Source organism: Odocoileus virginianus, chromosome 16, assembly GCF_023699985.2.
Source record: "Odocoileus virginianus isolate 20LAN1187 ecotype Illinois chromosome 16, Ovbor_1.2, whole genome shotgun sequence".
In the NCBI taxonomy this organism is placed as follows: Eukaryota; Metazoa; Chordata; class Mammalia; order Artiodactyla; family Cervidae; genus Odocoileus; species Odocoileus virginianus.
This window is the reverse complement of record NC_069689.1, coordinates 17,048,415-17,076,048: the sequence shown is the minus strand read 5'-3', so window position 1 is coordinate 17,076,048 and position 27,634 is coordinate 17,048,415. Positions and strand designations below refer to the sequence as shown.

General features: G+C 48.7%; 1 protein-coding gene across 3 annotated transcripts; it reads right to left on the bottom strand.

The window, feature by feature from the left end:
- Positions 1–905: 905 nt before the first annotated feature.
- On the bottom strand, positions 906–11,549 carry LOC110140619 (serpin A3-6-like). Of its 3 annotated transcripts, none has more exons than XM_020899143.2 (5): positions 11,445–11,549; positions 8,749–9,384; positions 6,233–6,506; positions 3,427–3,577; positions 906–1,321 (listed from the first exon to the last, which is right to left on the bottom strand). In XM_020899143.2, exons 2-5 carry the CDS (start codon positions 9,365–9,367, stop codon positions 1,127–1,129), a joined length of 1,239 nt encoding a protein of 412 aa, XP_020754802.2. In that variant the 5' UTR covers positions 9,368–9,384; positions 11,445–11,549; the 3' UTR covers positions 906–1,126. The 3 variants fall into 3 exon arrangements, with proteins under 3 accessions (XP_020754802.2, XP_070333993.1, XP_070333992.1); XM_070477892.1 differs by having other exon boundaries at positions 11,449–11,546; XM_070477891.1 differs by lacking the exon at positions 11,445–11,549 and adding an exon at positions 11,128–11,393.
- Between the last annotated feature and the right edge of the window lie 16,085 nt (positions 11,550–27,634).

The following is a 27,634-nucleotide window of genomic DNA, read 5'->3' as shown; positions in this document are numbered from 1 at the left end:
ATCTGATCAGGAATCGCTCCCCACCAGACTCTGGGCTCAGTCCTGATTCCAGCACCTATCAGCTGCTGGGCCTCAGGCAGCTCCCTCACCTTCCTGAGCCTCCGTTTCCATCTTGGTCAGGTGGGAATCTGTAAACTGCCCCTCCCCCGGGATGGGACTGTGTGATGCTGAAAGGGGGGCGGGATCTTCAGGCATTTGCACAGTGATTGGCACAGAGGACATGCTCTGTGGCTTGGCTCACTGATCACAGTGACTTTTGTCATTGTCACCGTCCTTTCCTGCCCCTGCTTCCATACCAAGGACCCCAGAGGATGGAGACCCCTCGGGAATGGGGCTGGCCACTGTGCTCACAGCTGTGGCTCTCTGTCTGACTCTGATTAACCAATGCACGTTGATATCATCCACTCTAGTCACCAGGACCCCCAACCCCGGGGTCCTGTCAGGGGAGGACATGGAACGCATCAGGGGGTGGAGGAGCCCAGCTGGAAACCTGCAAGTAGTTGGTCTCCCAGGTTGGGGTGCTGGGGGGTCAGAAGGAGAGATCCTGGAAGGAGAAAGGTCCAGCTCACCTGCAGGATGGCAGGGTCCAGGGACTGTGCCAGATCAGGGCTGGAGCCCCTGCAGGTGAGCACAAGGACACATCCCAGGACCTGGGGAGGAAGGAGTGAGCCTTGACCTGGAACCAGAACCCCTGCAAGTGGGCAGCAGGCAGCAAAGGCCCCTTCCTGTCCTGGGCCTGCGCTCCAGTGGGCTTGGTCACAGGCACAAAACCAGCTCCTGGGCCATTTGATGAGTCTGAAGAAGAGGGGCCCAGAGGTGCGGAGGTCTGGGCGCTTGGCCTCGAGGCCCAGGCAGCAGCAGGGCATGGAGTCAGGTGGATCAGGGCAGAGACACACAGGAAAGAGTGCTGTCCAAGTAAGGTGGTTTATTGCTGTCAAAGGTCTCGGGGCCTCCTGGAGACCAGGACACAGACTCCCTGTGCATGTAGAGCCCCCAGAAAACTCACTGTCACCTTCCCAGAGGTGAGCAGGTGGGGACAGGCAGGGTGGATCCTCAGTGCCCAGAGGCCAGGCTGCACCCAGAGACCCACTCCTTAGGGAGGGGACCCACAGCTCAGAGCGGAGCTCTAGGCTTGACTGGGGTTGGTGACCTTCCCCAAAAAGATGATGCTCTGGGTGTCTTTGAGAACTATGGCAACCAGGAAGGGTCTGTCGAAACGCACAATAGTCATAAATGTGGACCTGGAAGAAAGTTCCACTCCCGTAGCAGCAGCTCCTTCCGTGCCCTCCTCATCCACGTCCAGCACAGCGCTGTGGACCACCTGTGGAGACAGCAGAGTATTACCGACGGGAGACGGGGTGGGCAGGAGGTGAGAAGCTGCCTGAGCGCCTCTAAGGGGGCCTGATATTCATCCACCTTCTGCTGCTGGCCTGTCACTATGCTTATCTACCTGTTCAACTTTGTTTTTCCCAACAAACCTGTTTTTCCCAACATAGACGTGACCCCCTATGCAAAGCAGTCAAAGGCTGTAAGTCCTGGGCCCACTGTCAGAGAAGCATAGAGCAGAGTCTCCCTGATATGAATCCCCTCTGTCTGAGTCCAGAGACTGTGCTGTCCCCCCCCAAACACCCCCTAGTGCAGGGGGAGGGGCCAGATAGAGGCATTTTTCTTGCAGGGAACCGTCCACAGTACCTCCACGTCAAAGCAGCAGATGGCGAGCACTGCTTTCTGCTCCTCTCCTGCCCCAGCTGACGTGTCCCTGAGCCCTCAGCCACCTTGCCGAGGATTGGCTTCCCGTCCCTGGACCAGGAGGCCCCAGAGCACCTGTGCCCCCTTCACCAGGTCCTCTGGCCGGTGGGGTGCAGGGGGGACTGCAGGGCTGCCCAGCTCCACCCCTAGTCACTCTTGAGCTCTCTGCTTCTCAGATCACAGTACCACGACCCCTGGTGTTCTTCTCTCCTGCTCTCGTGTATATTGATTATGATGGCCCTGGGCCACTGTTAGTACCCACTACCTCTTACCTGCTCTGCTAAGCACTGCACAGGAGCCAAGAACTATCACATGTCTTTTAAAAATGACAGGGTTCGGGACTAAGGGCTTTAATAATTCATCCCATAGGCAGTAAAAGGTACATCAGGGGATGGGGGTTTACAGCTGATTCCACCTCAGGCACATTCCCAAGACTGATGTCCATCCCAAAATATATTACAAAGAAGGTAGAACCAGCCCCCAAGATGGTTATAACCCGGCTCCCCTGGGCCAGAGGATTGCAGGCAGGGTAACTGAGGAATGCCCTTCACATTAAAAAGCAAAGACATCACTTTACCAACAAAGGTCTGTGTAGCCAAAGCTATGGTTTTTCCAGTAGTCATGTATGGGTGTGAGAATTGGACCTTAAAGAAGGCTGAGCGCCGAAGAATTTGTTAGGTAGTTAGAATAGGGAAAAGGAGTCCAGAATGGCGGTGGCTAAAAGACCTGGAAGGGAAAAGCCCGAGAAAATAGAACAAAGGAAGGTCCGAGACCAGAGTGAGAATCTCGGGTAAAACAAACAACACTCCTGGCTGGCCCATTTTATATAGGACAGGCCCAGGGACAGAGAAACATATAAAAAGAGGAGCCGAAGCCCTCTTCTCTCTCCCACGCGATGGGGCGCTCTTCTTCTCGCATCTATGGATCGACGTGCCCTCACACCTAGAAGATGGATTTTCCTGCTATTATCTGAATAAAATAGAGATGTGACACTAAGCTGTAACACTGATTTATTTAAGAGCTATAACGTGGTCCGTTCAAGACCCAAGAGCTATAACACGGTCTGTCCAAGACCCGAGAGCTGTGACCCACCTAGGGGGGCTTTAATGTCCGTCACTCCAAATTTTTGTTGTGACAAGACAAAGAACCGAGGAGCATACATTCGCTTGACAAATTGATGCTTTTGAACTGTGGTGTTGGAGAAGACTCTTGAGAGTCCCTTGGACTTCAGGGAGATCAAACTGGTCTATCCTAAATGTAATCACTCCTGAATATCATTGGAAGGACTGATGCTGATGCTGAAGCTGAAGCTCTTATATTTTGTCCAGCTGATGAGAAGAACTGACTCATTGGAAAAGATCCTGATATTGGGAAAGATTGAAGGCAGGAGGAGAAGTGGATGACACAGGATGAGATGTTTGGATGGCATCACCGACTCAATGGACATGAGTTCAAGTAAACTCTGGGAGTTGGTGATGGACAGGGAGGCCTAGCGTGCTGCAGTCCATGGAGGTCTCAAAGAGTCGGACACGACTGAGTGACTGAGCTGAACTGAACTCATCTGACTAATGAGCAAGGTAGTTGTTTTGCAAATTCAAGATTACCCAAAGGTCTGCCTAGCTGTCACCTTTCAAGCTCCTACGTGGAAGATGAAATGTCCAAAGTTTAAAAACTCACCTGGGAAACTCCTAAGTCCATGACATCTGTGATTCCTGACAGGTCAGCCTCAGCAGTGAAGACTTTCTGGATGCCCAGCTTAGAAAAGATGTGTGGCAGATTATAGTCACTGGAGATGGAGAACTTGGGCAGGTAGAGGGTGTCTATCAAACTAGGAAGTGAGAAAATAAACGTGATGGCTCACTCAACGCAGTGCTCACCTTTCTCCCACGTCTCAGCGAGGTCTTCCTTGGTTTCATCTCCATCCACCCCATTCTCCCTGGAAGAAGTACTCCTTTCCTCAGTTTCTAGATTCCTCGGGCTAACTCTCTCTAAGTCCTTAATTATGCATTCCTGTCTGCAGCAGTCTCACCTTCAGGGCAGCGTGCCAAGGCAGGGGCTGTGGGCTTGCCCCACCTGGCCCTGCTTCTCCCCTGCAATCCTGCAGGGCTCAGGAATCACCCTTCTCCAACACAGATTCCACAGCTGCTGGGAGACTGTGCTGTGGGTAGGGGGAGGGGGAGCACCGGGAAGGATGTACCAGGGTCACCAGGAAGGCTTCTTGCAGGAGGTGACCTCCAGTTTGAGTCCCTGGGGAGGGGAAGGAGTGGGCTGGGTGAAGAGGAGGCCGCAAGGCAGGTGGAGCCACTTGCAGGAAAGAGGGGCTGCTGCAAGGTGGGGAGGGGCTTGGCAGGGACAGCAGTGGGACATGGAGAGCTGGGGGCTGCACTCAAGGGTTAGGGGGACCTGAATCATCCAATATTCAGAGTCTCTGTCTTGCCTTCCCGGTGAGTTTCTTGCGGGCAGGGTTGCTGCTTCTGAGCAGAGCCGCCAGCAGTTTCTTGGAGTAAGAGAAGCTGTCCCCCACCCCCAGGTTCCCTCCCTCCCTTTCTCTCTGTCTGTTCTTCCGTTAAGACTCTGACCATAGCGACTGGTCTGACAGATGCCAAATGTGAGGAGACTGAGGCTCCCCTTAAACTCTGGCTCCCTTGTAGCAGGGAGGTAGTTGTTCCTCTTCACTGACCTACCTTCTTTCTTGCTCACATTCATCCTTCCTCCCTTCCTTATGCATTAGTCAACAAATTCCTACTGAGCATCCTTTATGGGCCAGGAGTGTGTAGGTCCATGTCCCCTCAGGGCTTGTAAATCAAGGTGTCTGGTGGATATCCCTTCCGTTTACCACTATTCACTGCACCCCTGCCCTGTGGTAGCTGTTGGGGTTGGAGGGGGAGGGGTTGAGAAGGAGCACAACCAGGGGGAGGGGGTCCCATGTCCTGGGGTCTCCTGGGATCTGCAGGAAGGAGGGGCTGGGAGTCAGGAGCCCCAAGGCCTCAGGTGCCCTGAACAGGAGTCGAGAAGGGGCTGCAGCCTCTAGGTCACGTGCAGGCAGGTCTCCAGTCCCTGTGGTTTATAAAGTGCCTCCCACACCCATCCCTCATGGGTCTGCAGATCCTCCACTCAGAACAGAGGGTCAAGGACACCCCTCCCCTCTCAGCAGGGAGCTGAGCCCCAGAGAAGCACAGGGGGTGGCCAGGGGAATGTGAGCCTGGGAGCAGGACTCTGGGTGGGGGGCACCCCGCCCCCCCATGCTGCCCACACCCCCTCCTAGCCCCCCCACTGCAGACCCTGGGTGCAGCCCTGCCTCTCCCTCTCCTGTCCCCCTGAGATCGGTCTCCTGAAGCCCACCTCCTGGCCTGTGTGTCTACCCTCGGTTTACCCAGAGCCCGACCCATCCCCACACTTCCTGCTCCTCCTGGTCCAGCCTCCAGCGCCCTCCCCCGGGTGACCCCACTGGGCTCCTGGCTGGCCTCCCTGCCGCCCTGCTTGTCCTGTGCTGTCTGATCTCCACTAGGCGCCCTGGGTGATTCTTCTAAAGCATCACTCAGATCTTTCACCCTTTGACCCAAAACCTGGTGATGAGTTTCCATTTCCCTTAGACGGTGGGGGAGTCAAGGGGTCTGCAAGGCCCTAGTGACCCTAGTCCTCCCTGAGAACCCCGACCTCACCCAGCTTCCCTCTCACTCCCTCTGCTCTCCTGCTCTGGCCTCACTAATCCTCAACCACGCCAGGCTCGCTCCTGCCTCAGAGGCTTTGCACTGGCTGTTCCCTCAGCCAGGAATGCTTTTCCCAGCACATCCACATGGCTCAGTCCCTCATCTCAAACACCACCTAAGGGCCCTCCTTCTTACAATCACAAAATACCTCTGGGTTCAATTTTCTTTATTTGTTTTTGCTTTACTATCCCTGTCTCCCCCTTCCTAACCATTCAACACACCAAGTTATTCATTACATTTATTTCTCATAGGTCTCTCTCAATCATGGAGTAAGCTCACAAGGGCAGAGAATTTACTGTTCTATCTGCTGACCTACCCTCAGAGCATAATTAGTCCCTGGCACACAACAGCTTCTCAATCAACCTGTGAAACCAATGCTGAAAGTTTGGCTAAAATATGAGTGAACGTAATATGTAGCCCGTGCAAAGCTGATTCTTGGAGTCTATCTCACCTGAGTCCTCAGCTGATACAATTCCATCTGCTCCCCCACCCAAGAGGGAGACAACAGCCCACATGTTGTGGATCCTTACGACACAGCACGTGTTAGTGTGAGAGGAAGGCCCTGTCCCCTCTGATGCCATCATCTTGCAGAAGGAAAGAATCAGGCTCAGAGCCACACAGGCAGCACAGGGCAAGGGTATCTCAGTACAGGCTCCCTCACCTCTGCCCCCGGGCCTGCGCATTCCTAAGGCCCAGTTGCTGGGGGTCAGGAGTCCAGGAAGAGGGGGAAGGACCGAGAAGGCAGGTGAACCCACAGCTCCGGGTCCTGTTACCTGGGCTGCAGTGATTCTCGCCACCTCGTCAGCGTCTCCGGGTTCAGCTTGGCTTCCAGGTCCTGCATTTTGCCCTCGTCAGGGAGGATGAAGAGGGCGCTGTCGTTGCTGGTATACCTGAGCTCCACCAGCGTGCAGCCCAGCTCCTCGTCCCGGAGGTAAGGGGTCTCTAGGCCCCCAGTGCTCATCATGGGCACCTCCACCGTCTTGTTCTCGCTCACGTGGAACTTTGCCTGCTGAGTGTGTTTGGGGTCAAAGCGGGTCTTCCATTGGGCTGGAGGCGGGGGGCAGGTCAAGAGTCTGTGAGTATAAGGGCTATGGTCCCTCCATCCTTGGCCCTGTTCTCAAGCAGGGAAGACCCTCCCCACGCCAGCAGCCCCCATATCCTGGACCTCTATGTGGGCCTGCTAGGTGTACACATACACCTGGGCAGGTGGGTAAGTCCAAGGGGACGGGGGTGAGCCCTGCAGGTCAGGATTGGGAAGCGGGATATGAAACAAAGCGGGTTAGTTGTGCTAAAGGCTAAGTCAACAGGAATGTGGAGGACAAGGGAGAGATGGGGATGAGACTGGGCCTGGGGGGATATGGGACCTCCTGGTCCTTTAAGGGAGCATGTTAGTGACCAGGGGTTGGTCGTTGGCTTTGTAGGGAGGACACACGTCCCCACAGCCTCCTGAGCCCGGCTGGAGCAGGAGCCACACGGGGACCTGGAGGGCAGGGCGGGGTCAGCAGACACGAGAACTCGAGTCTCCACCCAGGAGAATGGGTCCCTCTCAGAGGCACGGACTTCTAGGGGAGATAGGGCCCTGGGGCTTCATGGAGTGTGTATCCATCCCCACCTCCTACTTTGATTCCATCCCTGCCTCTGTCCCCACGGGGAGAGGCAGGAGCAGACAGAGAGTGGGGCTGGCCAGGTGCCCCTGAGGAGGCGATTTTAGAGGAGAAATTCCCAAGATGGAGTGGGTTGGCAGGAGAAGAAAGCACGAAGTGAAGTGAAATGAAGTCACTCAGTCGTGACCAACTCTTTGCGACCCCATGGACTGTAGCTTACAAGGCTCCTCTGTCCATGAAATTTTCCAGGCAAGAGCACTGGAATGGGTTGCCATTTCCTTCTCCAGGGGATCTTCCCAAACCAGGGATTGAACCCAGGTCTCCTGCATTGCAGGCAGACACTTTACCGCCTGAGCCACCAGGGACACAAATACCAAACATGGCAGGTCACGCCTGGATTCCTTCTCCAAGGAAATGCCATCCTGTGCCTTTATTTACAGATGAAAATACAGATGAAGGAAGGGTAGCCCTGGACTTGGCCAGGAGCCCCCAACTCTGGGTTAACTTGTCCGCCACAGCTAGGGTCTCTTAGATACCTGACCATTTCATGATTCATAGGTAATTTTTTGTGCCTTATCTATTTTCAGTCCCTTTTGCACTGTTGGCTCCCTAGGTGAAATCTTTCTGCCTTCACTCTGCCTCTTATGAATTTCCTGGCTGAGGTTTATCATAGCAACTTGCTATCAATGGGACTGGGCACTGGACCAGCTAGAATCTGGGAAGACATTGTGCTCCAGAGGGAGTTTCAAGAGGGAGGGAGCATGTGTATACCTATGGCTGATTCATACTGATGTTTGGCAGAAACCAACCCAACTCTGTAAAGCAATTATCCTTCAATTAAAAAATAAATGAATTTTTAAAAAATGAAGATATCATGGCCCAGATATTGCCCAACCCCGAGACTTTCCCCATATGTGGTCTTGCCTCAGGCTAGCAGAAGCACACCACTGAAGAATCTTGAGATGGCCAGGCTGCTCAGAGACTGTCACACTGTGAAGTTGGCCACCAGCCCCACTTCAAGCCCCAGAGACCAGCCCGTTTAGAGGGCGCCCTCGTCTGACACAGCCCACAGTGTCCAGAGCAGAGGCCTTCCTAAGCATGTCCTAAACTGTCTCATCAGGGAGGAAACTGGAGTCCCCATCTCCCACAGATAGATCTGAAAGGAAAGCTCTCCTTCTTTTGGCAGGCAGGCAAGTTTAACTCAGAATAAAAAAGCCTCCCTCTAGGAATTACCTGGCAGTCCAGTGCATAAGAATCCATCTTACAATGTGGAGGACATGGGTTTAACCCCTGGTCAGGAAATAAGATGACACATGCCTCCAGGCAAAGTCAGCATGCCACAAGTACTGAACCTGCCTGCCACAACTGTAGAATCTGCCTACTACCACGAAAGATCACATGTGCTGCAGCTAAGAACTAAGGTGGTCAAACAAATAAATTTTAAAAAAAGCATCCCTCTGCCTCACATAATGTACTCACTGCCCTACAATGAGAAAAGCAATCTGGAAAAAGCGAAAATAGACAAAGACTATGGTCGGGGTGGGCCTTGGTGTTTAAGACCCCCCCCAAGCCACGAGGAGACTTCTCTATAGGGGTTTGCTGGCAACACAGTTGGCTGAGCCAGGATAGAAATGAAGCCTGAGAACTATATATGCATCTTCCCCCACCGCAATCTGGCCACCCACCTTTAAAGTAGATGTAATTCACCAGGATGATCTTCGTGAGTGGGTCAAGGTCCTTGAACAGCTCCTCAATTTTCCCCTGGGTTTTATTCTTCACATAGTCGTTTATTAGACTCTTGGCAGCTTCAGGATCCCCGAAGTTGGTCGAGAAGGCCTGGGAGGTGTACAGCGCCTGGGCATCTTCCCTGAACTTGTCCAGCAGCTTCAGCTCCTCCTGCACAAACATGGCATTGCCCACGCTCAGCTGCAGCTCATTGCTGGGTCGATTGAGCGTCTGCAGGAGGTGCTGGAAGCCCTGGTGGATTTCTGTCTCCGGGGTCTCTGTGAGGTTGAACTTGAGACCTTCCAGGATCTCCGTCAGGGTAGAGCCACGGGCCCCCAAGGACAGGAAGCCCAAGGCTATGGAGACACTCAGAGGGGAGAAGATGACATTCTTACTGGGGTTCTCCAAAGCCAACTTCTTATAGAGGCTGAAGGCAAAGTCGGTGTTGCTGGAGGCTAATGAGTGGTCATCCACAGATGCCCCTTTGTGCTGTTTTTCAGGGGTCACATTCTCTGGGAGGCAGTGGACACTGGAGCAGAGTCCAGCCAAGAAGAGCCCGAGAGCCAGGAGGGTAGACATTCTCTCTGCCCTCAGGTCTGAAAAGCAAAGCTCCTTTAAGCCTCTGCGTGTTAGATGACGCCCCATCCCCCACCCGCTATCTCCCATGGTCTCTGCTCTCTTGGACCTGCTGCTCTGTGACCTCCCGGGGGTAGGCACCCTCCTGGGCTCCCCACACACATGAGGGGGCTCTGGGCTCCCGCTCACCCTTTGACCAAGCACTGTGATTGGTACCAATTTCCCCAGTGGAGAGACTGGGCAGAGCGGGGAAGGGGCTTTTCCAAGGTCTCACGGCAAGCCGTGGAGGAGTGAGGGGGAGGAGCCTGGGGTGCCTGGCTCCAGGGTGGGGAAGCTGCTGATGGGTGTGAGGTGCTGGCCAGTGAGAACCCATCTCCCTCCCGGGAGCTGACACTGTCAGAGGGGCCTGGGAAGCCGGGTTCCTTTCCCACCGTGCCCCTCTCTGTCCCCCCAGGAAGGAGCCCTGCACTCATCAGAGGACACGGCACCTCTCCCCGCCTCTGAGGACAAGGGTGTGACCTCAGGGAGGCTCTCCCGTCGAGGTGCCTGCTCACAGTGAGGGTTCAGGAGAGAGGCCGCGCAGGCAGCGGGTGCTGTGCTGGAGCCTGGCTGCCCTGAGCAGGGCTGGTGCAAAGAACGAGGAGGGCAGAGCGTTCTGCTCAGCCCTGCCAGGTGGACACATGGAGGGTGTTTCCATCAAGAACCTGGAAAGGCCTCCCAGTGAGGAGAAGCAGGTGAGCTCAGAGTCTCAGACCTGGTCGAGGATTTCATTTGGACCACTTGTGAGTGCTGTATGGTGACGAGCAGTGACTGAACCTCTCTGATCCTCAGTTCCCACCTCCATCCAACATGTGGAACGGCTCAGGTGACATACAGGATGAAGGTTCTGAGCTCCTAAGAGGAGTTCCAGAGGTGTCACCCAGTCCACTAGTGACACTTTCTAGGACTCAACAAGCCAGACTGTGATCCCTGGGGACAGAGATACAGCTTGGAAGCCTCAGGAGAGACTGAAGTCAAAGCTGGTGACCTCAGCAAAGAGGGCTGTTTATCTGTAGCCTCTGACCCCTCATTTCAGGGTTCAGAGGAGAGAGGGCTGCTGGGGTGGTAAGGGTGGAGGGAAGGAGAGGAGGAGGCGGAAGGGAGGAGCCTGAGCTCAGTCTCATTTGGAGCCCAGGGGAAAGGCCTTGGGACAAGCCTGAGGACAGAGGCGACCAGTTGTCCCAAAAGTTTGTTTATGCAGAGCTGATGCAATGGTTTCTTTCACAAAGAATTAAACATTTCCCTCCAAAATTCTTCCTGGAGAAATAGCTAGCCAGATGGTGGTGGCTCGGATGGTAAAGAGCCTGCCTGCCAATGCGGGAAACACAAGGAATGCAAATGCGGGTTTGATTCCTGGGTCAGGAAGATACCCTGGAGGAGGAAATGTCAACCCACTCCAATATTCTTGCCTGGAGAATCTCATGGACCAAGGAGCCTGACATGCTACAGTCCATGGGGCCGCAAAAGTGCCCGTCACGACTTAGCGACTAAGCAACAAAAGCAGCTTTGGGCTGGGCTGGAGGGCTGGCTCTGTTCCTGAGTCGTCTGTATTCAGTGCTGGGCAGATGCAGCTCCTGTCTGCTTGCTGGGGTCAGTGGAGAGATAGTGGAGCCCAGGAAACCCCCCTGAAGACCCTGCAGCCTCTGCCCAGAGGGATCCACTGCACTAATTCTGTCCCCAAGGCTCTCTGAGAGCAGTGCCCTGTGCCAGGCAAGGAGACGCACCTCAGGACCCTCGGAGGAGCTCTGACCTGATGCTGGATGCACAACTGGATGGGGTGCACAGCTGGCTCGAATCACAACCCTGAAGACTCAAAAGCAGAAATGCCCCCAGAAGCCCTGGTGGCACATCCCTCCCTTTGCAGGATGAACACTGAGACCCAGAGGGAGGACTGGCCTTCAGAGGGCTCAGAACCCTCCAGGATCAGACACACATCCCTCCGCCTCCCTCCTGCCTCAGGTTCTACCGACCCCTGACCGAGGCCAGAACCACCCTGGGAAAGGGGTGCCTTGGCTCCCAGTGTGGGAGCATCACGGATTACCTGCCTGGGAGTGTGGGATGTGGGCAGTGGATCCAGGGCCACCGCCTGCCCGGATGCTGGAGTTTCCCGGGTGCTGCTGTGTATTTATCCTGCAAAGCCCTCCTCCCAGGCTTGTGAAATGTAGGCGGGGACAGCACAGTGTTCTGTCCTCTGACTGGAAATTCACAGCCTACCATTTCCGGTAACAGGGTTTATTAGATCTATTTGAACAACCTAGTTATAGAAACCACTCACTTTTTGTCCCTCCCCACCAGAAAACCTAAACTAAAAATAAACAGAAATTTCCCTTGAGAGTGATTTCTCCCATTTAAGAAAATTCATTGAGGAGTGTGTGAAAGCTCACGTTGAAAAATATCTCTGACTCTTGTTCTTTTTAAAAATGTATATATTGACTCTTCTTAGTATTTTGCCCCCACTGTTTGTCATATCCTCATTAAAGACCATGTAAAAACCCAGTAAATAGAAAGGAGAATATTTGAAAATATCCCCCAGAGCTGTGTCACTCTGGGACACCTCTAGCTAGCACTGTGTTTCTTCTATGAATCACTGGTCTTGACGTGTATGTGTGCAAGTGTGGGTATGTGATCAGGACCGGCAAACACAAACTCAGACAAAATTGAAACGCAGGACCCTTTATGTGCATATAGCTCGATTTGCACATTGAGGCGCTCCCCCATTCCCAGACAGGGCTGTCCCGCCCAAGAGTCCCCTTAGAGTCTCAAAAGTACAAGTGTCTGGGACCTCTGATGACTGGTACCATCTGTCTTTGGGGGCCTGCTGTGCTTTCGTTTGTCAAGTTGCCCTTCACCATTGGTTCACTTCAAGAGCCGGCTGTCCTTTATCCTTGTCCTCGGGGTCTCCTTAGATACTCTCTAAACTAACCTCAGGCCTTGTGCTCATGGGGAAAAACCTGCCCCTTCATCTCCTACACTCACAACCATCCATCCATGACAGACCAAAACAGACCTCTGTTACTCCTAGGAACTCCACAGAACTCAGTTTGGAGATCACTGTGTTAGTGGTAAGAATGTGGCTTTGACAGAAGATAAACCTGAATCCTGAAAGTCTACTCACCAGCTCTGTGACCTCAAAACCTTTATGGAAACCCTTCCACCTTCATCTTCTTGTCTCTAAAGGCAGATGCATTTCCCTGAGAAAGGAGGGGTGTCTGAAAAGGTTAAGTGAAATAATTCTAAATGTAAACTCTGTTAAGACAGGATTTTTCACTTGTTTTGTGCTGTGCTGCATCCTTAGAGAACTTAATAAACATTCATGGAGACACTGAGGTGACCCAGGAGAGTTTGATCTCATCTGTCTGAAATGATGCGTCCTTTCAGGCTCCATATTTCCAGAGTTGATAACATAAGTTACACACAATCCCTAAGAAACAGTGGCTGAAACGAGGCTACAGTGTACTTCCCTCTCATGTAGGTCCAGACGCAGGCAGTGTCTGCATGTGGACATGGTGGTTTCACCTTGTCAGGGACCCAGGCTCCTCCCAGCCTGTTGCTCTCTATTACTCAGGTTTGTTGCCAGGGGGCCTATCGCTGTGTCAACCTTCCAGTTAATGGGAAGCAGGGAAGGGAAAAGCTCAGCCTTTCCTTTGAAAGAAATGTCCTAAATGTTGCCTATGCTATTTCCACTTCTGTTCCATTGGCCACTGCTTGGTCACAGGGCCACAGCTAACTGCAGGGGAGGCTGTTCAGTGCAGCCAACATTCTACATTGTGTAGCCATGTCCCAGCTAAACATGCAGGATTGCACTACTTTGAGAGAAAATGAGAATGGACATTTTTGTTGTTGCTGTTCACTTGGCCAGACCTGTCTGACTCTGTGACCCCATGGACTGCAGCACGCCAGGCCTCCCTGTTCAGTGTCATCTCCTGAAGTTTACCCAAGTTCATGTCCATTGCACTGATGATGCTATCCAGGCATCTCATTCTCTGATACCCTCTTCTCCCTCTGCCCTCAATTTTTCCCAGCATCAGGGACTTTTCCAGTGAGTCAACTGTTTGTATCAGATGACCAAAATACTGGAGTTCCAGCCTCAGTATCAGTCCTTCCAATGAGTATTCAGGGTTGATTTCCCTTAAGATTGACTGGTTTGATCTCCTTGCTGTTCAAGGGACTCGGGAGTCTTCTCCAGCACCAGTTTGAAGGCATCAATTCTTCAGCATTCTGCTTTCTTAACTGTCTGGCTCTTACAACCCTACATGACCACTGGGAAGACCATTGCTTTGACTGTATGAACCTTTAGCAGTAGAGTATGTCTCTGCTTTTCAGCACACTACCTAGGTTTGTCTCAGCTTTCCTGCCAAGAAGCAAATATCTTCTGATTGCAAGGCTGCGGTCACGGTCCACAGTGATTTTCGAGCCCAAGAAGAGGAAATCTGACACTACTTTCACCTTTTCCCTCTCTATCTGCCATGAAGTAATCAGGCTAGATGCCATGATCTTTGGTTTTTTAATATTTAGCTTTAAGCCAGCTCTTTCACTCTCCTCCTTCACCCTCATCAAGAGGCTCTGTAGTTTCTCTTCTCTTTCAGCCAGTAAGGCGGTATCATCCACATATCTGAGGTTGTTGATGTTTCTCCCATCTGTCTTGATTCCAGCTTGTAACTCATCCAGCCTGGCACTCCTCATGAAGGAGTATGACAGGGCTGTCTGCTCTGTTCGTTTAATCTATACGCTGAGCACATCATGAGAATGGACATTGCGCCTCAGTGCTAATATTGCCCCATTATTTTCCCCGCGTGTTCCCAAATTCTCTGGCCTCAGGAGAGCCATTATTTTCATTAAGACTGAACTGACTTAGTCTGAACTCCAGTTGATGTAAAGCTAAAGAATTTACCGTTTTTCTGAGTACCGCTGAGAATGCTTGTGTGGGGCTGACTTGTCCTGGGTGCCCTCTGTCCCCTGGAGTTCCAGACTGATGCTCCAGACTAGTGGCCACATGCTCTGTGCTCCTCTGGCCACGTCTCAGCCTCTCCTTGAGCTCCTATAGTCCTCATTGGTCTCAATTCAGTTCAGTCACTCAGTTGTGTCTGACTTTGCGACCCCATGGACTGCAGCACGCCAGGCTTCCCTGTCCTTCACCAACTCAAGTTGGTGATGCCATCCAACCATCTCATCCTCTGTCGTCCCCTTCTCCTCTTGCCCTCAATCTTTCCCAGCATCAGGGTCTTTTCCAATGAGTCAGTTCTTTGCATCAGTTGGCCAAAGTATTGGAGTTTCAGCTTCATCATCAGTCCTTCCAATGAATGAATATTCAGGACTGATTTCCTTTAGGATTGAGTGGCAATCCAAGGGACTTTCAAGAGTCTTCTCCAACACCCCAGTTCAAAAGCATTAATTCTTTGGCACCCTGCTTTCTTTATAGACCAACTCTTACATCCATACATGACTACTGGTAAAACCATAGCCTTGACTAGATGGACCTTTGTTAGCAAAGTAATGTTTCTGCTTTTTAATATTCTGTCTAAGTTTGTCATAGTTTCTCTTGTAAGGAGCAAGCATCTTTTAATTTCATGGCTGCAGTCACCATCTGCAGTGATTTACGAGCGCAAAAAATTTAAGTCTGTCACTGTTTCCCCATCTATTTGCCATGAAGTGATGGGACCGGATGCCATGACATTAGTTTTCTGATTGTTGAGTTTTAAGCCAACATTTTCACTCTCCTCTTTCATTTTCATCAAGAGGCTCTTTAGTTCTTCACTTTCTCCCATAAGGGTGATGTCATTTGCATATCTGAGGTTTTTGATGTTTCTCCTGGCAATCTTGATTCAAGCTTATTCATCTGCTTTGTTTCAGAAAAAAAAAATTTATATTTAAAAATATATATTTATTTACTTTGCTGCACTGGGTCTTAGTTGCCACTTGCAGGGTTTTTTATACTGGGCTTTTTCTTCAATTCCACATGCACTGTTTTTGCAAGGATGGTCATGGAATCATGTTTTCTAGGTCCTGATGAGAATATAAGGAAATTACAATACAGAAGAGATTTGAGATTGGTTCTTCGTCTGTGTAAAGTGAATGGAAACATTGCTCTCCCAGAATGCTCTGGGAGAGACAGAGACCAACTTCCCCTCCATAGAAAGAAGGCTCCACAGATTTTTTTTTTTAAATACTCATTTTTGTCCTCATTACCCACGGACTGTATAGGTTACAAACACTTTGGTAACATCACTCATTCCTTTATTCCATCTGTTCTGGGAGGGACAGATCTTATTTCCCTGTCCAGGCATTCAACCTAACTGCCAGTCCATTAAGGGTTAGAGGCTAGAAGCAAAATTCTCTGATTTTTTTACCCTGTTTGAAAGCAAAACTGTTTCAAGGAGGCAAAAACTGCCCAACAGGTACAAAGTTTATTATTAAAGTCATAGTGCAGTGTATGGGGGAGGACACAGACAAGCAGTTTCTGTAAGTCAGAAGCAGGACAGAAATATACACCCGGAAAGGAGTGCCAGCATCCTGAATGAGAAGAGAAGTAAAACGGTGATTTTTTTTCCTTCTTTATTATTATTTTTTTTAATTTATTTATTTTGATTGGAGGCTACTTACTTTACAATATTGTAGTGGTTTTGCCATACATTGACATGAATCAGCCATGGGTGTACAAGTCTTCACAAAGGTGATTTAAATCACTTATAAGGACAGTCCTTTTGGGTCTTTGTTTACATTTAGCCAGCTATTTTGTTTCTTTTTTCACACCCAACTGGGTCCTTTGGCCCTCCCCAAGATTCGCGCTCGACATTTTGCTTAGATGGATCCCACTGAAAAGGCCTCTGGGTGCATGTCCACACTTATTATGGGGTGGGGCCCCTCCCTTCTTGACCTCCAAGAAGTCTTTCTATATACAGACAGGGAAGTCTTCCTGGACCTCCGAGTAGGCACCTTATCTCTTTACTTCGGCAGAGCTCAGCTTCTGCCAGCAGCTCTGTCCTTGGAGTGTCTGGGTTAGAACAAAGTTTAAATTTTACTCCACTTGACAAACCCCAGCTGTGTAGCCCAGGACTCATCTATCTCCTACCTCACTTCTTTTATCTGACAAATATTTACAAGGTGATTTCATGAGCCAGGCTTTCACCTAGAAACTGGGCATCCAGGATGGACAAAAACAGGTGAAGATCCTGCTCTCAAGGTGAGTCATCTCTTTAGTTCTGGAATATCACGCTTAATGGAGTTGGGGTCCATAATCCAGATGTGTTCTGTCAAAGACCAGATAGCAACTATTTTATATTTTAAGGCCACACTCAGTCACCTTCTCTCTTCCCCTGCTTCCTCTTCCTTCTCCTTTTGTTTTAGCAAAATTTTCAAATGAAAGTTAAATGTAACTTTTAAATATTTTCATAATATAATTTATAATATAGCAAATATAATTCTTAGCTTGTGAGATACACAGGAACAATCTGTGGGGAGGTTTGGCCAGGGACCTGCTTTTCCTGGAAGGTGGTCAGAGGCCCAAAGAGTCCACAGACATGAAGAAGCTTTTCCCTGCAGTAGTTCAGGCTCACATCAGGGCTTTCAGCCACACGTGGTCTGGGGTTTTGGTATATTTCTTTGCCCCTCTCCCAGCTCCCCATTCCATCCCACCCTCATTGCAACTGCAGGGAACCCTTCCCCAGTGGAATTTTCTCATTCTCTGCTTTCTCCTCTCCTTCTCGCTCTTCTGCTATGCCTCTTGGTCCTGAAAAATCCTCTGCTTCCTTCTTTTTTCCCAGCCCCCTTCTCCTAGCTCCTGAGCAGATAGTCAGATTGTCAATCATCCATTTGGTCCCACCAGGCTTCAGATGGGACTTCCTGGGTGGGGCCACGTGGCTGCTGCTTATTCCACAGGCAGAATATCTACTAGATAATCCCCTATGGGCCACGAATGACTGCCTCTTTGTTTAGGTATGGTTCCTATTTATGTTGGTGATGTTGATTATTACATCTTTGTCTGTGTCAATCTCCAGGGAAGGGATTTGGGAGGAGGGAAAAATTTCAATCCTTCCCAGGTGGTGCCATGGTAAAGAGTCTGCCTGCCAATGCAGGAGATGCAGGAGATGTGGGTTTCCAGGGTCTAGAAGATCCCTGGAGGAGGGCATGGCAACCCCCTCCAGTATTCTGGGGGAGTCTCTGCTAAATGGGAGCTCTAATTCCATCAGTCATCACCAAGTAAGATATACATACACACACACGCATGCACACACATACATATATTTTAAAAAGTTAATGACAGATGAAACTTGATCATGTTTAAATGTTGATGATTAGAAGCTTAGAGATAAAAAAAATGATAATTCAGGGAAGGAAGATATGAATCCATGTTTCTGTTGGGCATTAACGTGACCTTGAGCTGCAGGGTAACTACAAGGACAACCAGAGTGAGGTTTTTCTGTCTCACAGGTGGGTAAATACCTGGAAACCAGAGTCTGAGTGCCCTAGGAGATGCCAGGATATAGAGGATCCTGGGAAGAGCTTGGTCCATGGAGATCCCTGGAGGGAGGGTTGATTTGACTCTGACTAGCTAGGCAGAGGACAAGATGGCTAGATAGTATCACTGACTCAGTGGACATGAGTTTGAGCAGACTCTGGGAGATAATGAAGGACCGGAAAGCCTCTTTGCATGGGATTGCAAAGAGTTGGACCCAACTGAGCAGATGAACGCACACAGTTAGGTTGAGTCTGTTGTCCCTGGGGCTGAGCAAGAACAAGGAAGCCAGAGAACAAAGAACTGCCCAAGAATCTCCGAGAGGTGGCACTCAGCAGAACAGTGTAGAGAGACAGAATGCTTCTCCTTTCATCTTTATACCTCAGAAAACCCAGGGCCTGAGTGGTGTGTAAGCTCCTTTGGCTGCTTATACAAGCTGCCACATATTGGGTGACTTGAAATACAGCCCCAAGGGCCGTCTCCGCTCCTTGCTTCTTTCATGTGCTGCTGGCTGCCAACACCCCTTGACTTGTGGGTGCTACCCTCCCGTCTCTTCCTCCATAGTCACATCGATTTTCCTTCTCTCCGTGTTTATTCCCTTCTGACCAATCTCTTACAAGGACTCTTGTGATAACCCCTAAGTTTCACATGGACAATCCAGGATAAACTCCCTATCTTCCGTCTCAAGATGCTTCAGTTAATCAAATCTGCAATAACCCTGCCACCCTTAGACCTTTTATTTTCTTCTGCCCTAGAGGTAACATTCACAAATTTCAAAGGATTCAAATCTGGATATATTTTGATGAGCCAGTTTTCAGTCTACCACAGGGATCGCAAAGAAAAACAACTGAAATAAGGAACTCTCAAATGTTTCATAAAGGGAGGAGCAAGAAGAGTGAGAGACACAGAGAGAGAGAGATTTAAAAAGAAAAATAGGGTTAAGTGTTGTTGATGGTCTCATCTGATTGGGGTGAGAAATAGCCTTGGAATTTGGGGCAGGTGGAGGTTAATTTCAATTGGTGGGAAAAAAACAGTACATTTTGATTAGAATAAAGAGTTAGTATCTAATTTCCAAAGATAATTGAGACATACATCCAATTATGATCATTGAGAAAAAGAAGATAAAAAATATATATAAGTATATTTGATTCTACAAATGGATACAGGCAAAAAAAGAGAAAAGAATAGAATTTTATTCAAAGCAGGAAATATATAGAAAAGAAAAAGGACTACATTCTAAATCTAATGGAGAAGGAAACGGCAACCCACTCCAGTACTCTTGCCTAGAAAATCCCATGGATGGAGGAGCCTGGTGGGCTACAGATCACGGGGTCACAAAGAGTCAGACATGACTAAGCGACTTCACTTTCATAAATCTAAATTATGATTTCAAACTCTGGTGCTGGAGAAGATCTTGAGAGTCCCTTGGACTGCAAGGAGACCAAACCAGTCAATCCTAAAGGAAATCAATCCTGAGTATTCATTGGAAGGACTGATGCTAAAGCTCCAACACTTTGGCCACCTCATGTGAAGAGCCGACTCACTGGAAAAGACCCTGATGCTGGGAAAGATTGAAACAGGGAGAAGAAGGGGATGACAGAGAATGAGATGGTTGGATGGCATCACTGATTCAATGGGCATGAGTTTGAGCAAACTCTGGGAGATAGTGAAGGACAGGGAAGCCTGGTGTGCTGCAGTTCATGGGATCACAAAGGGTCAGACATGACTGAGTGACTGAACAGCCATAACACATGGAAGAATAAATTTTCTAAAGAGAACCAAAACCATATTTTCTGTCCCACAGGGTGACCTTGGCACTCCCTGGGTGGTAGTTTATAATGACTTGACCAATATGGTGGGTGGTATGCAAGTGACTGTGTGACCTGTGATCTAGCACAGTGCTGAGAGGAAGGTCATGCCACATGGAAGGGACTCATGTAGGTGTCCTGACCACAGCTTGGCTAAGGTCTTTGCTCACAGTCAGCATCAGCCACCAGGTACATGAGTGAGGAAGCCTTTGATGGTTTCAGTCAGCCATTGTCCGCAAGTAACCACAGGAGACACCCAGAGTGAAAGATTCTAACTGCCTAGTCAGACTTGAATGCCAGAACTGTGAGAATTAGTAACAGGAAATGGTTGTTGTCTTATTACCAACATTCTGTACACACAAAAAAATAATCTTCAAAATTGAAGGTAAAGTACAGATATTTTTTTTTAGACAAACAAGAGATCGGACAATTTATTGTCAGCAGACCTGCGTTACAAAAAATGGAAAAGAAAGTTCTTGGAACAGAAGGAAAATACACAGTCAGAAATTGGTACCTAAACCCAGGAATGAAGAATACCAGAAATAGAAAAAGTAGAGTTTTTTTCCTCATTTTGGAACTCTTTGATGGATGTTGATTGTTTATAGCAGCAACAACAAAAAGTTGCAATATGTTGTGGAGTTTATAATGTATATAAATTAAAGATAACAATAGCACCAAGTACAAAAGGAAAAAATAAAAAATATTGATGTAAATTTCTTACATTTTACTCAAAGAAGTATAATGTTATTTGAAGGTACACATTGATAAGTTAAAGATTTATTGTCAATTTTTAATCTACTGAAAAAAATGTAAGACAAAGAAATATAGCTGATAAGCCAACAGTTGGGTAAAACAGAAACATAAAAACTCTTCAAATAACCCAAAACCATGGCAAGAGAAAAAGTACAAAATATAGATGAATCAAATAGAAAACAAACAGAAAGTTAGAAGTCTGCCCTAAGCATATCAGTATGCACATTCTGTAGCAAAAAAAAGTATAGCAATTTATTCACTCATTCATTCATTTATTCACTGAATATTTATTGAGTACCTACTATCTGTTAATCACTACAGTCTTATTGGAATACAATGGTGTACAGAAGTGTCAGAGTTCCAGCTCTCAAGGAGCTTTAAGTTTAGCAACGTACACAGATAAATACCTTGAATGAAAATATGTTGAGATATATTCTTTGATAACAGAGTGGGTCAGGTTGAACTCCTACCTCATACCATGTATAAAAATTAACTCAAAAAAAAATTAACTCAAAATGGATCAAAGAGCTAATTGTAACATATAAAAACTCCTAGAACAAAGGATAAATCTTCACAACCTTAGATTTGACAATGGATTCTTAGATTTGACACCAAAAGCATGAGCAATGACAATAAAAGGAGGCAAATTGGACTTCATCAAAATTAGAGCTTTTCAAGTCCAAAGACACTATCAAAGGGACTTCCCTGATGGTCCAGTGGTTAAGAATCCACCCTCTAATGCAGGGGACATGGGTTCCATCCCTGGTCAGGAAGCTAAGATCCCACATGCCACGGGGCAGCTAAGACCACACACCATAACTCCTGAACCCTTGCGCTCTAGAGTGTGCATACCACAACTAGGAAAGTCCATCCACCATATCAAAGAGCCAATGCAGCCAAAATAAAATAAATAAAAAATAAAATTCTGTGCAGGTTTTCCTTCAAACAACCCAAACGGTAAAGGGATTAGAGGTAGGGGAAAATTACATTGGCCGCATGTTGATAGCAGAGACAGCAACGGCACCCCACTCCAGTACTCTTGCCTGGAAAATCCCATGGATGGAGGAGCCTGGTAGGCTGCAGTCCACAGGGTCGTGAAGAGTCGGACACAACTGAGTGACTTCACTTTCACTTTTCACTTTCATGCATTGGAGAAGGAAATGGCAACCCACTCCAGTGTTCTTGCCTGGAGAATCCCAGGGACGGGGGAGCCTGGTGGGCTGCTGTCTACGGGGTCACACAGAGTCGGACACGACTGAAGTGACTTAGCAGCAGCACCTGCATGTTAACAGTGATTGAAGTAGATTGTATCTATATGGTGTTCACAATGCCATCCTATTTTTGTCTATGTTTGAATTTTTCCATAATAATAATATGAAACCAAAAAAAAAGTCCTTGAAATCAGGATTGTGCCTTATTCCCCACTACTTAATGCATCCTCAGTATGAAGGAGGCACTCCATAAAAGAATAAATGAATGAAACCATGAATAGCCACCTGCTGTGCCCTCCCTTTAGTAAACATCAAGAGAAAAAATTGAAGATCTCAAGAAGTCAAGGGAAAAAGTGAGCCTGTGTGTGTTTACGTCCAGAAAGTGGATGAGCTGATTAAAAATAAAGTCATAATAAACAAATGTGGAGGAAAATGAAGTCTGGCTGACACCCATTAACCCATGTTCACCCTGCTTCTGCACTCAGACTGGAGGCCACCTGTGTGCTCCCCCTGCTACCAAGCCAGCTCAGGAAGGACAAGGCTTCGGAGTTGCAAAAGTTTTGCAAACACTCTTTCAGCTGAGTACATATTAACTTTTCTGTTAATGCTGCAGTAAAGTAGACAGTCCTATTGATTCATGTTTACCATTTAAAAACCACTCCAGCCAAATGAATAAGCCACCTTGACGTTTGAAAGAGTCACAAAAGAGGCTCCTAGGAGGCAAGGTTGACAAGCTGGCCCACACTACGGTGACGGACAGAGCATCACAGCAGGAGGGGCAGGAGAAAATGTCCCAGGAGAGGCCAGAACCTGGCTCCATGAGCTCAGCCTTCCTTGGCTTAAGTGTCAATCACTGAGTCACATCCGACTCTCTGCGACCCCATGGACTGTAGCCCACCAGCCTCTTCTGTCCATGGGATTTCCCAGGCAAGAGTACTAGAGTGGGTTGCCATTTCCTTCTCCAGGGGATCTTCCCTTCCCGGGGATCATACCCAGGTCTCCAGCAGCGCAGGCAGATTCTTCACCATCTGAGCCACCAGGGATAAAGAATGGCCATCTGCATCTCTGGCTTCAGCTCCATGGCAACCCTGAGCGGTCATGGGGGCAAAGGAGGACACTGAGACTCAGAGAGTCCGGCTGCAAACACCTGAGTCTCAGCCCAGGTCCCAACACCTCCCACGCTCACAGCTCTGTCTCCTCCATGCATGGATTCCCACCCATCCCACACTGAGGGTTGTTCTCTTCACTGTGGGTGATGCTGGAAGGAGGGTAATGAGAGGGAGCCTCAGAACAGTCCATGTTATCCCAGGAGGCCAGCCTCTCACTATTCTCCTGCAGGGATGAGCTTCTGCCTCAAGGGACCTGCAGACCTGCTGTCTGTCCCCAGCTCCTCTAAGGTTCAGGCGAAGATTTCTATTTCAGGTGAGTGTGGGGCCATGGGTGGGGCCGGAATCCCAGCCCCAGCCAGCTTGGTGAGCCAGCCACAGGTCACCTCCTCACGTGACATACATGTGCTCCATGCCCCCGTCATTCCCCAGGAGCAGCACATGTGGGCTCAGCCTGTGTGGTGCCAGCGTGCCCTCCTCGTGACCTCGACCACCCTCTTCTCTTGCCTGGAAATCCCTTTCCTGATTCTCTGCTGCTCCATCTTCCAGTCCTCACTTCCTCAAGATGCCTTTCAGGGACTCCCTAGAAATGAACCCTGGTGAATTCCTCCTGTGGGGTCAAGTGATTCCAGAACTTTCCTTACTGGCCACTCACCAGGCTGTGATGACTCTGGATAAGCAGAGCTTAGCAGCCCCTGCTGCCCCCAGCTCACACTCAGGCCTCACCCTCTTGTTGACCCCAGACCCCCCCCCCCCAGGTGCTGAGTTCAGCCAACCTTTCCTGGTGATGACCTTGCACACAGAAATTTTCCCTGCTTTTAGCGAGGAAGATTGTCAACCCACTGGCATCATGCCCCAGTGGGTGCACTGGATGACTCTGAAGGAAGAAAGTAGGAGACCACTCTGGGGACCCAGTCAGCTTCCATGTCTCCATGTGGCCCTGGATACATCACCCAGCATCTGGGGTTCCACCTCTTCATCTAGATGTGAAACGGGAAATATTCTGAAGCAGGGATGAAGGCAGGTACTCTTGTACAAGCTTGATGCAACCATGAAAATTATTGCTGGCCCATGTGCCTGGAGATTCTGTTGCAGAATTGGGTTTAATGAGATATCCCATGTACCCTGGCTCCCTTGCCTGGTTTCTATGGGAACCTGCAGGGTGAGGGTAACAAGGGAGGTCAAGGCTGTGCCTCTAAGAACACACCTGTGTGCCAGGTGCATTATACATTTCATCTTGTTTTAAAATTAATTCCCAGGACTTCCCTGGTGGCACTGTGGGTGGATCTCTGCCTGCCACTGCAGGGGACACAGGTTCGATCCCTGGTCCGGGAAGTTCCACATGCTCCAGAGCAACTAGGCCTGCCTGGTGCAGGTATGGAGCCCGTGCTCCGCAACAAGAGAAACCACTGCAATGAGAAGCATGCACCGCAAATGAAAAATAGCCCCCATTCGCCACAGCTAGACAAAGCCCATGTGCAGCAACAAAGAACCAGCACAGCCAAAGAGTAATTAATTAATTAAAATTAATTCCCACAACATCCAAGCAACTCTTAAGTTGAACCATATGAAATTGATTATATTTGGCCTTTTTTTTAACCTGAAGAAAAGGCAATTGCATATGGTTCCATGATTTCTCTCTTTTCTGAGCTGAGGTTCAGAGCTTGAAAGACACAAGCCCTAGCTTACTCAGCTAGAAAATAGCTGAGAAGGGATTCAGGTGTGTTTTATTTCAAAGCTAGACTTTCCATTCTCACTCATTTTCTAGATGCGTGATTTTCAAACTTTGTGTGCACAGCCTTTCTGAGGGTCTTGTTAAAAAGCTGATTTTGATTCAGTAAGTGTGAGCTGGGAACTGAGGTCGGGCATTCCTCATGAGGTCAAGGATGTCTGGCTTCTGGCCAGGTGACCCCACTCCAAGTAGCAGGTGCTAAAAGCTCCCGCCCCTGTGACCCCAGGAGGGGTCACGTGGGTGTGGTCACCAGGGCCCTAGTGTGGCACTGACCCTTCAGTGCTTGTGTGAGGATGAACAAAATTGAAGCAATACCTTTTTGAAGCCTGCTGCTGCTGCTGCTGCTGCTAAATTGCTTCAGTCGCGTCCGACTCTGCGACCCCATAGATGGCAGCCCGCCAGGCTCCTCTGTCCCTGGGATTCTCCAGGCAAGAATACTGGAGTGGGTTGCCATTTCCTTCTCCAATGCATGCATGCATGCTAAGTCGCTTCAGTTGTGTCTAACTCTGTGCGACCCCATGGACAGCAGCCCACCAGGCTCCTCTGTCCACAGGATTCTCCAGGCAAGAAAACTGGAGTGGATTACCATTGCCTTCTCCATTGAAGCCTGCAGACAAAGATTGTTGTAGTAATGAGAGTTTTGTGGGAAAATAGTGTCTTAAATAAAGGCTTTTTGCCCATTCTAAGCTTTCTGTGGGTGCTTGTCACTGTCTGTAGCCTCTATTTCATGTCAGTTACAGAATCTGCGACTTTGGCTGTCAGCTGGCTCACGTCCCTGTTCTCTAACTGCACACAAGGGCATCACACAGGATCTGGGAACAGACACAGCTGGGATCAAACCCCCCCCTTGCCTCACCAGATGCCCTCCTGGAGCAGTGATGAGACGGTCAGACAACCCTAAGACCAGGCTTAGTGCTGGTCAAGGGGCTGTGACATGCGATCCCGCCCCACTCTCACTTAACATTTTACATTTACTATCAGAGATTAATTGATTTTTATTTTCTTAAAACACACCATGGCCACAGTGTAGGAACTAATAGCTTAGAGTAGCACAAGGTAACTTTGTTGATTCTTGCTGAGACTTAGTATATGCCTGAATTGTTCCATTATAAAAATGTGAAATAAAAAATCCTTGTGGGCAGGACTGTGATTTATTCCCCCCTAGTACTTGTTCCAGTTCCAGAAATGTATTTCAATCACCTAGTTGATTTCCTGTGAGGTGTGATGAAAGTGAAAATGAAAGTGATAGTCATATCTGACTCTGTGACCCCATGGACTGTAGCCCGCCAGGCTCCTCTGTCCATGAGATTCTCCAGGCAAGAATACTGGAGTGGGTTTCCATTCCCTTCTCCAAGGGATCCTCCAGACCCAGGGATAGAACCCAGTTCTCCTGCATTGTTGGCAGATTCTTTACTGTCTGAGCCACTACGTGGGTAATTCGTGGCATTGTTACTTCCCCAAGTATTTTTGCAATTTATTAGAGAGGAATTTAGCCTTTGGCTTTTGTTCTTTGCAATCAAGAAATTGTCAAATGCTTAAAAAAAAAAAAAAATTACTGATTTTTTTCTTTTTTTTATACTATTTCTTGCATAACTTTATTTTTTTTCATTTATTTTTATTAGTTGGCAGCTAATTACTTTACAATATTGCAGTGTTTTTGTCATACATCGACATGATCCGATGTATGATTTTTTTTTCTTATCTGCAGTGAGAATGTGCCCAGCAAGCATCAATGAATCAATATTGTAAGCCTACCAGAAGAAGGCGCCCTGGAGTCAAAAAGTATGGGGAAAAGAGTGTTCCCTCTTCTGCTTTTTGACAGCGGGGACAACAATCTCAAATGGCTATGGGGCTAGATGGGCCGAAGGGGGATTAGGGGAAAAAAATAAAAGCACAAGTTCATTGTTGGGTGTCAACTGAGGTGATGTTGGGAATGCATAAGTTTGAGTGGGACTGTGGTAAAATGCATCTCATCTAAATGGGGCATTCGAAGTTGGCCTGCCTATGATAGTGGCTTAGACAAGACAAGTTTCAATTTTGACCTTACATAAAAGTGAGCTGGCATGGTAGTTCTGCTTTATCCAGGCTTCTTATAAATTGTGGGTCTGCCATGCCTAGGGTATTGTCCTCACCTGCAAGCTTAAAGACCACAAACTGGTGCCTCCACCTTCCAGCCCACTGGAAAGGAACAAGGGAAAAGTTACAACGCATGAGTTACACATGTATAGTTAGCTCATCTCCAATTAGCCAGAACCTAGTCACATGGTGTACCTAGCTGCAATAGAAGCAGAGCTGTATCATTTCTGTCTTGGGTGACCATGTGTCTAGCCACAGACTGAGGGGTCTCATTTTAGAAGAGATGATTGGCTGTTGGAGACCCACACACACATATGGGGCTTCCCTGGTGCCTCAGACAGTAAAGAATCTGCCTGCAATGTAGGAGACACAGGTTCGTTCCCTGGGTAGGGAAGATCCACTAGAGAAGGGAATGGCTACCCACTCCAGTATTCTTGCCTAGAGAATTCCATGGACAGGGGACTCTGGTGGGCTACAGTCCGCAGGGGTTGCAAAGAATCAGACATGACAGAGCTACTCTTTCATCCACATATACACAGCCTCTGCCTAAGTTCTAGCCAGACTAATTAGTATATTACCTTGCAGAAAGCTGTCTCAGGGTTGCTGGTCTTTCAATATTTTAAGGGAAACTAGAAAGCCAGGTTTTTATGTGAGAACGTTTCCATTTTTGATGCTGACCACTAATTCAATTTAAAGACTTCTGAGCCAGCCAACAGTATGTCAGGTAACTGAAGCACAGAGTGGGTCTGAAAGGGAGCTACGCAGGCTAGAAGGCAGTCAGCAGGATGCCGAAGGCTGGACTACAAGGCCCTGCTGTTAGGAGCTCAGTTAGAACCCAGTCCTGGGGTGTGACCTGCCTTGAATTGCCCAGGCACACATGAGACTTTCTCCAGGGAGAGAAGGTAGCAGTTATAAAGCAGCTTAAATCACAGAACAACGTTTCAGAAATGATTGACCACACTTTACAAAAGATGACCCACATTCATTTTTAGACTATTTCTGTCAGTATATCCAGTTTATATGGAGATCATTATTATAAGAACATGATTGGTGATTTTGCTGAAATGAGGGCAAAGCTAATAAATGTTATGAA